The 15027-nt window shown below is 44.1% G+C and overlaps 1 protein-coding gene across 2 annotated transcripts; it reads right to left on the bottom strand.

Annotated features, from left to right (window-relative positions):
• Positions 1-497: 497 nt before the first annotated feature.
• Positions 498-11823, bottom strand: FLCN (folliculin). Of its 2 annotated transcripts, none has more exons than XM_031607027.2 (12): positions 11489-11823; positions 10524-10803; positions 9553-9699; positions 8651-8872; positions 8010-8170; positions 7350-7441; positions 6405-6595; positions 5165-5278; positions 4693-4816; positions 4248-4379; positions 2708-2813; positions 498-1924 (listed from the first exon to the last, which is right to left on the bottom strand). In XM_031607027.2, exons 2-12 carry the CDS (start codon positions 10770-10772, stop codon positions 1723-1725), a joined length of 1740 nt encoding a protein of 579 aa, XP_031462887.1. In that variant the 5' UTR covers positions 10773-10803; positions 11489-11823; the 3' UTR covers positions 498-1722. The 2 variants fall into 2 exon arrangements, with proteins under 2 accessions (XP_031462887.1, XP_031462886.1); XM_031607026.2 differs by having other exon boundaries at positions 11517-11822.
• Between the last annotated feature and the right edge of the window lie 3204 nt (positions 11824-15027).

The following is a 15027-nucleotide window of genomic DNA, read 5'->3' as shown; positions in this document are numbered from 1 at the left end:
CACATAGAAGGCAGCCACAAGGACAAGCACCAACCTTGTACTTGAGATCCTGACCCATTAGTCCATGCTTTTCTACTTGCTGCTGCCATTTTTGTTTCACTATCAGTCCAGTGATAGTAGGCTTTATCACATTTATTACTCAAAATTTCCTTTACTATGGGTAAAGCTTGCACACCTTTTCTCCCTCATTTCCTTACTGACAGTGGGAAAACACCTTTCTCAGAACCCTGAAATTAAATAACTGGCTGATTAACAGGGTAAGGCATTTCTTTTTCTAAGTATGTTTGCTGTTTGAATATCCTGATGTTATGCCCAGCCAAGCATTTTCAATTAACGTAGCAGTAGCTCTTGTTCCACACATGTAACAAACATAAAAGTTAAGAGGCCCATTAAATGCTGCACATCAGCTCTGGGCCAACGTGCAGGAACTTGTGAATCAACTGCTGCTTCCCCCAACCCCAACACATACACACACTGAAATCAAGACAAAAAGAGGCTTTGTCCATTTTACAAAAATAGCTCTTAATGAGATTTAATGTCTGTCTCCATTTTACAGATGTTCCAGACAAAAGCAACCTGCGTATTTTATACAGAACAGAACTGGTTCTGAGTTGGAACACCAGCTCTGAGCTCCATTCTTGTCTGAATGAGAGCAGTAGGTCACCTGGGTCAAACCTGCCTCCAGATCAATACAAACATCTGTGGTAATGTCAAGTTTTCCCAAGAATGATCCAGGACAAGAACGCCATGACTTCACAACAGAAACAGTGATTCCTTACAATGCAGTTAAGGAATGTCTGTTTAGGTCATATAAAAACTGCACCAACATTGTCTTGAACTATTAAGCATTCAAAATGGCTACTATAGAGTTATATAAGAAGGGAGCACCTACAGGTTGGATCTGCTTAACTTAATTAGGTAGCTAGAAAACTATTTCTGAAGACAAAAGAACACACCAGAGACCTTACCCTGGAGAGGTAATCTTCATTATTTGGAAGTTTTGCAACACAGGCAAAACAAGGTATTGTACCCTCTGGAGGGCCGAGCAGACTGCATTTTGAGTTTGTTGTATTACAATTCTCCCTCCCAGACAGGATTTCCAAAGCAAATGCTGAAACTGTCTCAAGTCAAGACATAAATAAATAGAAGCGGAGTGACGTGACTCCAACAGGATACTCCTGACTTTTGCTACAGCAGAAAATAGTCTCTTCATAAATCTGAGTGGTTTTAAATAATTTACACGTGATCCATACCCTGTGACATCACTTATTTTTTGGTTCTTGGTCTCTCAGACATTTAGGAGCTGTATGTGAGATTCACAGAGGTTAGCTACATCCATTCCAGGAGTTCTGGATGCTGTCACAGGTCTCTGAGTCTTGCCAATGAAATCTAAAACTGATTAAGCACCATAATGCTTTAGGATGACAGCACGGGATTTTAATTACTTCACGCTGATTCTTTGAGTGTTGCTGTATTTTAGTCTTGAGCGTGCAGGTCTAGATGTAGAGTTTCAGGACAGACAGCAGCAGTGTTTATTAGCACTTATTAGTCCAGTCTCACAGCAATTAGAAAAGACTCAAGTGACTCTTCAAGTTAGTTTGAGGACCATTAGAATAGTGATGAGGTTTCACTATCCTCCTAATGCACATGCTGCAGGCTCAGCAGTGGTAACTTGGGGTTCCCTGCAATTATCTGAAGGCAGCAAGTGAGGTTGGGCACCCTTTAGTTCCGAGACTCCGACGATGTCGGGCTGCGAACTGTTGACATCAGGTGGGACTTGTATGTCTTGCTCAAGCCAGTCATCCAGAACTTCAGAAGCTTGACATTGTCTTCCTCTGCAGCTCCCAGAATGCTCAACAGTTTTTGGGTATCTTCCTTGGGTCTGCTGTCCACTTTGGTGAATTTAAAGAGGACCTTCACTTTACTGCAGGAAAGAGGAACTCCTGTCACTACTACAATTGACTCGTATGCATCAAACAGGCAATGAGCACTAACTGTAACTTCTCTCAGCACCATCTGCAACTACACATTAATAAATGTCTCAAGCAGTATTCCATGGAGACTATTCTCCAGCTTTAAACAAAGAAAGTGGGGGAAGAAGGCACAAGAAAAAGGGAGATTAGTTAAGGGGAATTAGTCATTTTCAGTAGTAATACATGTGATCCTACTCTTTTTCATTCTTGTTAAAAGTAAAATAATTAGCTCTGACAACTGGGAATCTCCCTGGGAGGCACATCCAGTGCCCATCTGGCCTTCAGATAATTTCTCAAAATCATAACATTCTGTGAATTATTTCACATGACTGTTTGGTCTTCCTTTCTAACTACTTGCATCTTTGAAACGTGCTGCCTGGAGGCACAACCATGACATCTATTTGGCACGTTATCTGCACTGGAACACAGGGTTCACTGACAGGCTTATATGTTTGCATTCTTAATCCTCATAATGTGTATAAGACCGACAAGTATTGTCACGTAGGTAAACTCCAGATGCAAGAACTGAAGCATAAAGGTTAAGAACTGCTGAAAGCCAAAGAAGAGAGGATCAAAGTAGAATTCTGACACTCTCATCTCCCATTAGTAAAGCTGACTGCTCTCAAGACTGAAGTAGAAGTTATCTGACTACAAGTTTGCCCTGTACTCTAATGTAACTCTTTCAGGATTCATGCCAAAGCTGTTTCTCTGACTGCAGCAGGAGCAGCACTTACTTCATCCACTCCTCTTTCAGGCAAACAAGGCACTGATCCACAACATCTACAGAAAGGTTCTGGTTGGTCAGAGCAGCTTCGATCTTGTTCAAGATTGTAGGACCAACTGCAAGGTCAGAAAGAAGGGAAATGGTGAGAAACAGTATATGCAATCTGTAGGTGGTAACTGACAGCTTTACTGGTAATGTCAAGGACTAACCCATTTATCCTGAGTACCTGCTGGAATTACAGATGAATACATGTTTGTTCCACCCTCTTAGTCTGTTAAAGAGTTCTGGTTTGCACTCATTTTTCACCAGTACTTTGACCTGGTGCATCAATGCAGTTTCTTTCTATATGCAGAAAGCTGAAGTATTAATAACAGCACAGCCAGTTTCAGCACAGATTATCTCTGAACTAAACAAGCCAAATTCCTTCTCAAGTCAGGAAGAAATCTACCTCCGTGGCCCTGTCTTCATTTCACATGTTTCTTAGAGGGTGTAAAAGATCATTCTACTAAAAAAACCTCTGATCCAAGATGCAACATTGAATTTTGTAAAGGATCCTGGGACATGCACACAGGTTCAGGGGCCCTTGTTTTTAAGGCTCACTTTTCAAATGAAATTAATATGGGCTGTATCAACAGCTCATTACATATGCAAAGTTATGAAAAAATCTTCATGCTGTTTATTATATACATAAATATATATAAATAAATATATAAATAAAAAAAAGCTAACCAACCTGAGGCATTCCTTTCCTGGACAATTTCTAGTATTCCCTAGGAGGCTATTTTCTCAGCTCTCTATTGCCTAGTAAGCATGATGCTGTGATAAAATAGCCTGTCCTGGACAATTTTTGTCCAGAAGCTCCTAGACATGCCATTAATTAGATGGAAAATAGAAAGCTATAATTATATACATTGGATCTACAGCAGTGCTGGAGCTCAGAAAGAACTCTATAAAGGGGAGTGAATCTTTGCTTTAAATTGTACCTGAACGTTCAGTGGACAGAGTTAACCACCTGCCTGTGTCTTTTGAGATAAACAATGATGCCAATGCACTTAAGTTTGGACTTCCAGAAAATATGAGATGGGTGGACCTGACTAGAATCACATCTACTTGCAAGCGCTCAAAGTCACTGAACAAAGCAGGTAAAGAAAGGTCTGCCAGTTCTGTATCAGTCTTACCAGTCTATCAAGTGGAGATGATGAGTAACATCACAGTCCTTACATGTTTAGTAGATTAAAATAGAGACACTCAAAATAAACCAGCAAGTACTTCAGGATAAAAAGTGTTTGTCATAGTTTTCAGAAGAATTTCCCTACAATTGCTACTGAATCCATGTTACAGAGTTTGTTTCCCATTTCTGAGGATTAATAAGCAAAACACTGCTCAAAAGACTACGGTAGACCTAACCTAAAATTCTCAGCCCCTGTCCTGTAGTGGTTTGGCTTTCTTCTCAGACTTCCTTAAAGGCCAGCACTCGAGCAGCATAAAAAATGGTTGAAGATCAGGATTCTTATTTTATTCTCAGTTTCTTCAGTGTCCAAAGCACCCACCTCGATCTGCTGCAACAGGACTGCCACTGGTGACAACAAACTCATACTTGTTGAGGGACTGCTCATCTTCAAGCAGAGTTGGGTAGAGAGTGGACCGGGTAGCAGCACGAACTTCCACGAGGACTGCAAACTCTAGAGCAACAGAAGCCCAAAACATTATCTACAATGGCCCAGATTCTAAAACACAGCTGCAAACTCTGCTCCAAAAAACCCACAGTTCTGTCAGCTTACAACACTTAGTCAGTAGGAACCAGGATTGTCAGCTATGGTGCTATTAGTGGTTACAATAGGTGACACACTTTCAACAACTGATCAGGCAGGGATATGGGGAAGAGAAGTGGTAGAGACTGTAGTTCATGCAGCATTTTTAGACTATCTGATAATTTTTTATTGAAAAATATTAGCACCCCTTAACAGAATACGATATGGAAAGGAGAGTTCTTACCAGATGACAATATGTGGGATGGGATTTGGACATGTGGGCTAAGCCCTAAGAAGTTACACCGATATGCCTCTTCATACTGGTCACTGTAGGGGATGATCCGCACACAACCAACAGGCAGCATGGTCTAAAGAAAGAAGGAAACTTGCTGAAAGAACCACTGGATATAAATCAGCAAAGCACAGTTTTTTACCCAGCTTTCAAGACCAGCCAAGAATTGGAGGACTGCTGATGTAAATATTCTGCTGATCAGAAGGGAAAGGGGAGATCAGAAATATCTCACTCAGCTTGAAAGACAGATTACACAGTTGCTATCTATGGACAAAAGGTTGAACTTTTTTCTCTCCTCAAAATCATGTAATTTAGAACGCATTTTCCACAAGATTACATATTAGAGGCAGGTTATTATGAAAGCTGGACCACTCAAACATATGTAAAAACAAGCAGCAAGAAAAAAAAAGGAGAAGGTCTCTACCCGTAGCACATCAAAAGCAGACTGGACAAGATCCATGTCTCGAGCTTTCCAGATGACCTGGTTCCCCATCAGAACATGCCAAGCCAGCATGCGGAATGCTGATGCCCCAAGAACCTGAAATGAACCAAACTGTCCTGTCAGAAAACATGCCACGTAGGAAATGGTCTAGAACCAAACAGCAGGAACGAACATGAAAATTTAACAAACTGTGTGTATTGACAGCAGTTCAAAACCCAGCACCAAGACTAAGTGTTTCTCTGACAGGTGCTAAAGGTGTCAGACTCATGCAAAGTAATTTCTACCCCTTCTTACAGTTTCAAGAATAAACAGCAGCAAAGTACCACCTTGCCAACGTGCCTAACCAATGATTCAAGTCAGTATTAAGCACAGTAAGAGAACAGTTCAATTTCTACACTCTCTCGAATTCTTCAGCTCTCTGACAAGATTACACAAATCAGCCTGCTTCTTGGCCTAGTTAGTGGGTTGGCAAGATAAATACTGACCTGCTTGGAATGGAACTGAATGACTTCTATCAGGAGATAACTTTCACCCATTTCTCTGATCTGTGTTATGTTCATAACAGTGATTCAGGCATGAAAGATGTAACAATTTTCTTAGATAAGCTTCTAAAGGTGGCTAAAAGTTGCAATATGGTGTAGTTTAATAGCTTCTAGCATTCCAAATTAGGAGAAAGGAGAACAAGTGGCAGATAAAGAGATAAAGCAGATCAAGATGTTAAGAGCATCCAGGAAAACAAGCTGGTGTAAAAGTAACTGTGGACCTTATGCACAAAGCCTTCTCCCTCAGAGAACTGGAAGCACTGGTGACAAGCTAAATCCACACAGACTGAACCATTTGTTCTGTTGCTCCCTTTTTTTCTTTTTCTTTTTTTTCCTGAAACACTTTTGTTGTAAGCAAACAATACTTAGCTTTGAACATGACATTTACTGACATTGCTTTTGGGAAGGACAGAAGTGCAGAACTTGAGAGAAATCACATGATCCCATCCACATGACAGACGATTGGAAGAGGCTCAGGACAAACAGAGCATGACCTCAGAGACAGCCAGAATCTCAGAAATGCAGTTAACACTGTTACTAGCTATGTAGGCACTGCCTTGAACAGGAAACAAATGCAAACTGCAGGAAAAAAATGTATCCTTTTCAAAATACAGTATCAGAAGAATGAGAAGTTATTAGCTTGTGAATTCAGAATCAAAGTAAACTTGTTCCTCTCTTACCTGTCTCATATGCCTGAGAGAGCGGAAGACAGACAACCTTCTGTGAGCTACATTCCATCTGTTGCAATCTGGCATCAGGGATGTTTCAGGAGAGCATTTAGAAAGCTCCTGCCCTTCTGCAACATCTGGCTGGGAAGAAGGCTTCTCTTCTTCCTCAGAGCCATCCCAGCCTTCTGACTCTTCTTGGAGGTCTAGCAAACAAACAGACAAAAACGACCTCAGTTCTCATTTAAATTGCTGCTATCTAGGACTGGGAATTGCCTCAGAAGTGCCTACACAAACTACAGATAACTATTTTTGGCTGTATGTGGAGAGAAAGCATTTGGAATACAGTAACTGAAAACAACAGTGTCATAGCCTTAAAGTGTAACTAAGTTTTGCACCTCAGATATAAAATAACCATTGGAAGGTCAACAAGGAACGTTCATCTTTTACAGGACAAAACATCACACCCCCCAGCCAGCTGTGCATCCTCTATTCTTGCTTTAAGGGTCACTGCCACACTTTTAGGGAGATTTAGCAGATTCTTTTCTAAATAGAGTAATAAAATCATTAAATATGAGAAGAACTTAGGATTCTTAAATTTTAGAAATTTGATAGGAAAAAAGAGCAAGAAAGCTCCATATTTTGATGGATTTTGATTCTTCTGGCTATAAAGATTCATTGGGAAGGCCAGCCCAGCCAGAGAACAATGATGACAATGATGCAATGTTCCTACACAAACAATAAACAACGTAAGTTGCAGAGAGCCTACAATACCAAAGGCCTTGATTTCACATTCCTGGCAGTCACAGGCATATGGGAAAGCACATCAGCTACTGTAGGGCTGATGAAGGTGAAGTCCAAGAGAGACAGTTGCACTTAATATGCTGGCAAAAGATTTTGGTGTTTTACCAGTCACAGCATTCTTAAAGGATTTTCCAGCTCTGGAAACTCTGACCTCACCTGCAAGTTTTTCCATCTGAACAAGGGTGTCTTCAGTTGGAGCTCCCTCCAGAAGTTTTTCTGTAAGTCGGCTGCCACAAGCTTTCAGAAGCCTGGAAACATTGAAAAACAAGTGGAAGCAGCATTTAGTAACCCTGCTTGCTAAGTGACAAAATTTAGAAAGAAATCTGGTATAACAAAACATTCAACCATTAACCAATATGTGCTTTTTATTGACACACCTATACGTTCCTTTGTCCTAACTACCAGTGCATCTTACAGCTGAAAGGCCTACCTTTTGCAATTACCTTGTGCAACACATTTATCCCCCATTCAAGTCACATGCCAGCACTGCATCCCTTTCTGTGGCATCTTTCCAGGGAATTTTGATGAGCAAACACACTGAGGTGTGGGAGTGTCTTTTCTTGCATTTTTCCCTGCTTTTCCTCGTACTTCAGTTTTTTCATAAGGAGCTTTACTTCACAGCAACAAGAACTATTTTTGTCCTAAAGCCACCACGAGGCTTTCTGTGCTTAGCTTCCTCTAACTCAGAGACTTCTTAGCAAAGTCCAGCTTACTGCATCAAGAGAAACAACCCAAACATTTCCACCCTTTCAAAAAAAATGGCAATATTTTTCTTTGTGAGGGAGTTCTAGAAGCTAGAAACACAAGTGGCATTACCAAGCAAAGGAAGTGTGTAAACATGCCCACAGGTTCTCATCGTTGGTCAGTGATGTTAAGGAGCGGGCTGCGTTGCCATTGCGCTGGTGCAGGAAGGGGGTGAATGCTGTGTTCATCCGCTGGGCACGCTGAGGGCACCCAAACTGCTCTGCTTCAAACACCTGCAGCACAGAAGGAGGACAGTGTGACAGTCTGATAAAGTGCTGACAGAAAACTAAAACCACCAAAACGCTAAGGAACACCCACTAGTGAAATGGGTGCATCAAACACAGTCGTTCAAATACACTGCAAATAATGAGGGAAGGAAAAAAACACCTTATTCTTAGATTGATTTACATTATCACTGAGTAACACACCCGTTCCCAAAATGTTGTCCTTCACTGCTTTGGGTACTTAAATTCTAACAGAGCTATTGTGTGGCAGTTTGGAATCTGAAAAACATCACAGATGGCTTAAAAGGACAAAAGTGGCCTGTCCCCTCTCTCCTATACACCCAGATACACACAGTCCTTTTATTCCTTGTGTCAACCTTAAAGACTAACCTGAGTGCAGTGAGCAAGAGCAGCTTTTGCATTAAGATGCAAAAAACTACCACAATGCTGTATTAATGCTGAGCCAAAAGGACTCACTTGCTGACCCACCTTAAGTGCTTTGCCCTGAAGCTCATCGATGATGCCTCTGATTTTTCCCAACAAGAAAGGCCATGAGTTGATGAGGTAAATCCGGTCCATCATGATAGTGATGATGCTGTACCAGCGCTGGAAACCTCGGGCCAGGCTGTCTTTGATAAAGAAGGTGTGGCTGAACACAAAACCATGCTGTTCATCTCCAAAAAATATAGGCCCTTCACGTCCTGGGCAGACCTGAATGGAAGGGACATACAGACCACATAAGCTCAGCTGGATGAGTAATGAACTGTATAACTAAAGCTTGCTGCTATTTAACAGACATCTGATGAATAAAACAAGCTGTTTTTTTTTTTTTAAGGCTGCTATCCAAAACCTGTGGTCAAGCAGGCCTCTACAAACACAATAAAGCCTTCAATTTGACTTTATTTTACAGATTTAGCTCAATTCATCTACAAAATTGTGGAGAAATCACAAGAAATTGCTGATCCTGGCACACAAACACTAGCCTGTAAGGCTCTCCCTTCACTTATATGACATGCTGAATGTTGGTGGTCTATAAAGGCCCATTATTTCTCAATACAAAGCAAGAGATGCCAGCATTTTTACACAAACAATTTATCAGTTTATATTAAAAACACACAAGAAACAACCAACAATAAATGCACGGGAGTGAAAATAAGAAAACTTTAACATCTCAGAAATCAAGAGGAAAGCATCCCCGAGGTTATCAAAGATCATCCTTAAAAATTCCCACCAATCCCAGAACAAACAGACTTTACATCTTTCTTTCCACCTCCATTCCCTCCTTCTTCCAGACTGTACAGTGCAGCTAAGATCAGCAAAGCAGCATGCTGGATTTAAAACAGTGTGTCAGGACCTAAACAGGATTTCTTCCTGTACTCCCAGAGAGTTACCTCACAACTCAGACTGCGAACGCAGGCCTGACGCACAATGCTGAACAGCTGGGGATGGTTGGGGTGTTGGTGACTGACATACTTGATCGAAGTCTCCTTGTCATGGCTGACAAATCCAGGATGTCCTCCTGCAAGAGAGCGGCAACCCTGAAGATAGAAAAGCAAATCCAAGCATAAATGGACATGCAAATGTCTAAGGTTTCCAACTGCCTCTGCATTTTCCCTTCAAAACATAGGGTAGCATTATTTACATATACAAATATAAGCTCAAGCATTCAGAACAAAAACAATTTGAGTCAGGATCAGCACTTGGACTCAGATCCTCAAATTGCACTCTGTGCAATATATTTTCTATGCCAGTTTTCCACTCCTGAACTTGATTGTGAATTTGATGGCGATGGCTCTGCAAGCAGTACAAGTCAGTTAACAGCAACTGTGAAACCAACTGGCCAACAAAAGCACTGGCCATAACCTCAAAGAAAGTAAATAACAAATAGCTCAGATCAAGTGCTAATAGTAGCCACACAAAAGAACAACTGAGAACATAGATTTTCTCTGCCATTTTAATAGCTTTGAGGTTGTTTTTTTTTTTTCTGATCCCTGTTTGACATTGCTGCTAAAGATTACTCTTAATCATCAATGTTGGAATCTGGTCTAATGAAGCAAAAACCCTTGAAGTCTGAGGGAAGCATTTATCAGACACATGAGAATCACGCACATAAGGCCTAAAAAGACCTCAACAAAGAATCTAGCCAAAGTCTATTTACTTAATAACAGTTCCTTCAATTTCTGTCATGGGTCACTGCAGTTTGTAAGGACTTTTTTAGTACCATCAGTTACATGAAAGTATAGGAGTAGTTCATGTGTGTTTTTCCTTCCTCCTAAACAAAGCAATTTGAATCAGAGAACCCAAGAGCCCTTTAGTGAAGCAAAGAAACACTGATGGTCTGTGCACAGGTATTCACACTTGCCTCACACATATCTGACTTCTTTGGCCCTGGACTGCTGGAGTCAGCACTGGCACCTTCAGCTGGGCTGTGTGAGCGGATCCTGCTGCTCATCTGGATGCCTCCTTCCTCCTCTTCCGCTTGCTCATTCTGCCCAGAGATGTCCCCGCTGCCTGCACCTTGAGGGAGCGGTGAATGTAGAACCTCAGTGCAAAAGAGGGTGCGGGGACCGTGGAGCTCACAGAAATGGCAGAGGGCAACAATAGCATTCATAGCGAGAGCTCAGCACATCCGTCAGGGTCTCCTGCAGATGAGTGATAAAATATATATATTTATATTATAAATACAAACTGCTGATAAGAACAGCTGTCAGAACACCCCCTAGGCCTGTTGGGTGTGAATGCTGATCTATGTCCTGCCAAGAGCTGCTCAGATGATGTCCAGCACAATTCCACTCTGGGGTGTGCTCATACCTCAGGCCTTGACAGGACAGGCCCAGAGCAAGACAATCACCCAGCATTTAGACACCTCAGCCTTTGCTGGGATGGGACTGGGCAGGACCAACGCTTCTGTGCCCAGCCACCCTTAAAGACCTCCCTGCAAGTTTGCTTTGGCCAAATTGATGGAACGGCTGAGGTGAGAAGGGACCTCAGAGCTCATCCAGCCCCACCCCTGCCACGGGCTGCCTGCCCTCCCAGCTCAGGCTGCTCAGGGCCCACCCATGTCCTCGGGCACCTCCAGGGATGGGCACCCAGCGCTGTGGGAGCAGTGCCAGCGCCTCGCCGCCCTCTGAGCGAAGGATTTCCCCCTCGCATCTAACCTAAACCTCCCCTCTTCCAGCCTAAAGCCGTTCCCCCTCGCTCTAACGCTGCAGGCCCCCAGGCCCGGCCAGGCGCTGCGTGCCCACCCCGGCACCCCGGCTGCCACCCGGCCGGGCCCGGCCCCGCTCAGCGCCCGGTTCCCTCAGCCGCAGCCCAGCCCCCGCTCACCCCCAGCTCCGCTCCCCTTCCCGCTCACCGCGGCTCCGGGCTCCCCGCCCCGGCCCGTCCCGTGGCTGCGGGCAGCTGACACACGCTGACCGCCGGCCCGTACCATCCCACCGGGCCGCGGGGGGGGGCTGAGGAGGAGGGCGGGCAGCTCCCCGCTGCTCAACCGCCGCCAAGGAGCGGCGAGGAGCGGGACGAGGATAGAGACGGATCGGGGCGAGGACGCAGCTGCCGGCCGGACGCGGGCGGGCCGCCAACGAGACTCTCGATGCCCTCCTCCCCCCCGCGGCAGCGGCAATGACCGCGGCCCGCAGCCGCCCTGTCACGGGGCTGGGCGCAGCCACTGCTCGGAGCGCAGGGGGGTGACACGAGAAGCTCCGGCCGACCCTCCTTCTTTCCTTCCCTCGCCGTACCCCAAACTACCGTCGGACCGAACACAGAAGACTATAACGTTCGACCTGCGGGGCCCGGCCTTTGGCCGCCACCTGCGCTCCCGGCCGGGCGCTGCGGGCAGAGCGGTGCTGCTCCCTCCCTCCCTCAAACCCCCGCCAGGTGGTGCGGCCCGCGGCGCGGTCACGTGATCGCAAGCCACCGGGAGGGCGGGAAGGGGCGGGGCGGCCGTGCGCGTGCGCAGTGCGGTGCCCTCATTCCAGCAGTGCCGCCTTCTGAGGGCGCAGAACTTAAGAAGCGGGGGGCTGAGGTGCATCTGCCTTTATCGGCAGCTAGACGCGTACACGGGTAGCTCCAGATCCGAGAAAGGGAGTAGACACCTCACCTGTGTTAAAAGTAACACTGTGCTACGATGCTGGTCCTCTGCTGAGCAGCTCCAGCGATGCCGCAGGGGCTGAAGGTCTGGGAATGGGCAAAGCAGACCCTCAGCCTGGGATCTTTGGTGCTTTCCAGCCTCAAAATAAGCAATTGCTGGATTTCTCCGCCAACCTTTTTATATTGGGGTTGATGTCTAAGATTCAAGTCCTAAAGGCCCTCGCATTACAACCAAGGTCGTTCTGCAGAGCACAGCTTGTAACACTGCAGGGCAATTAAATCCTGAGGAGCAGCAGCCAGCGCTGCTACTGATACAGCACAGCTGTGGGTACCAGCAGCCACGTGTGGACTAAAGACTTGACCTGCTGAAGAAAACAATACTCAGCTGGTCAGACGGTGCTCGCAACACAAAGATCAGCTCTGAACACAAAAACCCCCGCGTGCAGCAAACATCTGATCCAAAGTCCACCTGATCCCAGAGCCAGTGCTGGCCAAGGGCCCGTAGCAGCACTTTCCAAACAGACAGACTGTGGGCAGAGAAATGAAACTGTTTGTTCTACTCGTTGAGAGCTCTGAGAAGCCACCAGAGCAGTTCCTGAGCACAGGGCAGTGCTGGACACGGACACCTAGCAGCCTCCTGCTGCCAGCCACAATCATGAACAAAGACCCCTCCCCCCCCCCAAAAAAAACACTAGAGAAAAATGCAAATCCAAAAGCCTTACTATCTCATTCTTTCAGGCCAACCATTTAAGACAAACTAAGAATGACTCATTTGTTATCTTTATTTTCCAATAGTACATTTAAACAACTTCTCAGGACTAACCTCCTCAGCTGGTGTGGCCATGCAGAAAACATTTCCTAAGTTACACAGATCACCTATGACAACACACACAATGGGTTGCAGTTGTACTGTCTAGTAGAGGTGGGGAGTTGCCTTAGAAGGAGGCAACCTGAGTTATGCAGAAGCACGTGGTGCGATGGCAGCACTACAGGTGTGTTAGCAAAGGTCAGTAACTAGGGCTCTTGTGTGAAACAAAAACAGAAGGGGTGCTTGTATGCAGATTCTAGCCTTTTTTCTTTAAAAACAACAAAAAAACCTTTCACATCATTTTATTACCAGCTAAGCATGACTGAACTGGACCCCCCTCCTGTGGCTAAGAACTGTAGTTGCAAGTCTAGGGCTCCCTTCAGAGCTGCACTTTCTCTCTTTGCAAATTATGATGCATGAAATTATGAGTTAGATATAAAGCATGCACTCAGGATTTTGTGAGCACATCTTCTGGCCATGCACAATGGGAAGAACTAGCCACAGGCCTTCTGAGAGTCTGAACTTCAGAGAAGCATAGCACACAGTGTTCTTACATTTGATCAAGAGTCCTTCCTTGCAATAAATACAAATTAAAACCAGAAAGCTCAAGTGTTCTCAAAGTGTCTCAGCTCACCACAGTCCATGCAATTAGTTCCAAGACTTGAAGGAGCTTCTTCATTAAAAATCTGACTTAATTTCAACAGCATCTCAAGACATGCAGACGCTAGACCTTATGCATTTAATCAAACCATTATTTAAAAAGCCCTTCCCCAAAGCACTTTTGGTGAATACTTCCTACAGGTGGGACCTGACTTCAAATTTTCCAACAGCAACTAAAAATGTGCCTCTATAAAAAAAACAGATTAAGAAAAATAGTGTCATATATCATTTGAAAATACTACATACATCTGTCTACCATCCCTTTTGATGTGCAGTATCAGTTTATTTTACCTACGTTATGAAAAGAAACAAAGGAAATAGCTGCTATTTGCCAGGTGCATCTACTAATTTGCTTGTAATTCCACAGATATAAAGCCATTTACCAGCTCTCAGAATGTCCACACTTACTAATAGGAACCAGCAATACAAAAGCTCAGCCACTGCAGAGAGAACATTTCTGGTTCTTCTCAGGCTTCATGAAAGCATTCTGCATACATTCTTCTCCTGGCAGGTGAGCCTTTGGCAATGAAATGTGAGCCATCACCATTTCTGTTTACATGGCAGTTTAGGATTAGTCATTTGCAGTACTCTACTGCACACAATTGTAAACATTTCCATAACCCAGCTTCGTGCCTGAGCCCACAGCACAGCTCATCAGCTTTTAACACTTCTACAGTACCAGAGCAAAAAGTTGCATAAGCATTTTCAGCACTGAAATCACTGCAGGATTAACTAGGGAAAAAAAAAAAAACACACTAAAAATCATAAATATATTGAATTACAAGACCAGTAAGGCGAGTTTAGGTGTAAAATTTGCCTTTAAATATGGAAGTCAGTGATAGGAAGCACAAATTCTCAATGGTGAACAACTAACACTATGGACTTATGCTGTGTTCACTACTAAATTGCTATTTTATGCTTTTAAAAACTTCATTTGCCACCTAGAGAACAACACAGTTGTCTTCTAGAAAGCGTACCACTGCCACAGAGGCTCTGCTAGAATTAAGAGACCAGTTTTAAATGAAAACCCCAACAGTTCTGTATCTGCACTGGAAGCACAAATGGGTTATTTTCAACCACGGGTGACCTCAATACAGACAAATTTAACACGGCAAGAGCCAGAAATGCTTTGCTCCCACTTTGACACCTGACAAAAGCTGGCAGGTTAGCAGTAGCAAGCAGCTCCTATTCAGATGTTTAAGCAGGAAGCAGTAGATGCTGAGCTTCACACATTCTGCCTTGATGACAGGTTTATGTATGCCTGATAGTAGGAGATTTGCACTGATGTGAAGTATCTCAAAGGTGTTTG

The sequence above is a fragment of the Phasianus colchicus genome, chromosome 16 (genome assembly GCF_987193195.1).
Source record: "Phasianus colchicus chromosome 16, bPhaCol1.hap1.1, whole genome shotgun sequence".
Classification (NCBI taxonomy): Eukaryota; Metazoa; Chordata; class Aves; order Galliformes; family Phasianidae; genus Phasianus; species Phasianus colchicus.
This window is presented reverse-complemented; position numbering and strand designations above follow the sequence as displayed.

Excerpts from the sequence above, each read along its gene's own strand:
- FLCN (XM_031607027.2), bottom strand. The coding sequence starts at position 10,772 with ATGAATGCTATTGTTGCCCTCTGCCATTTCTGTGAGCTCCACGGTCCC. Across the intron at positions 8,873-9,552 it reads TTCGCAGTCTGAGTTGTGAG|GTCTGCCCAGGACGTGAAGG; the intron begins GTAACTCTCTGG and ends CCTTCCATTCAG. Across the intron at positions 1,925-2,707 it reads CTGAAAGAGGAGTGGATGAA|TAAAGTGAAGGTCCTCTTTA; the intron begins GTAAGTGCTGCT and ends TCTTTCCTGCAG.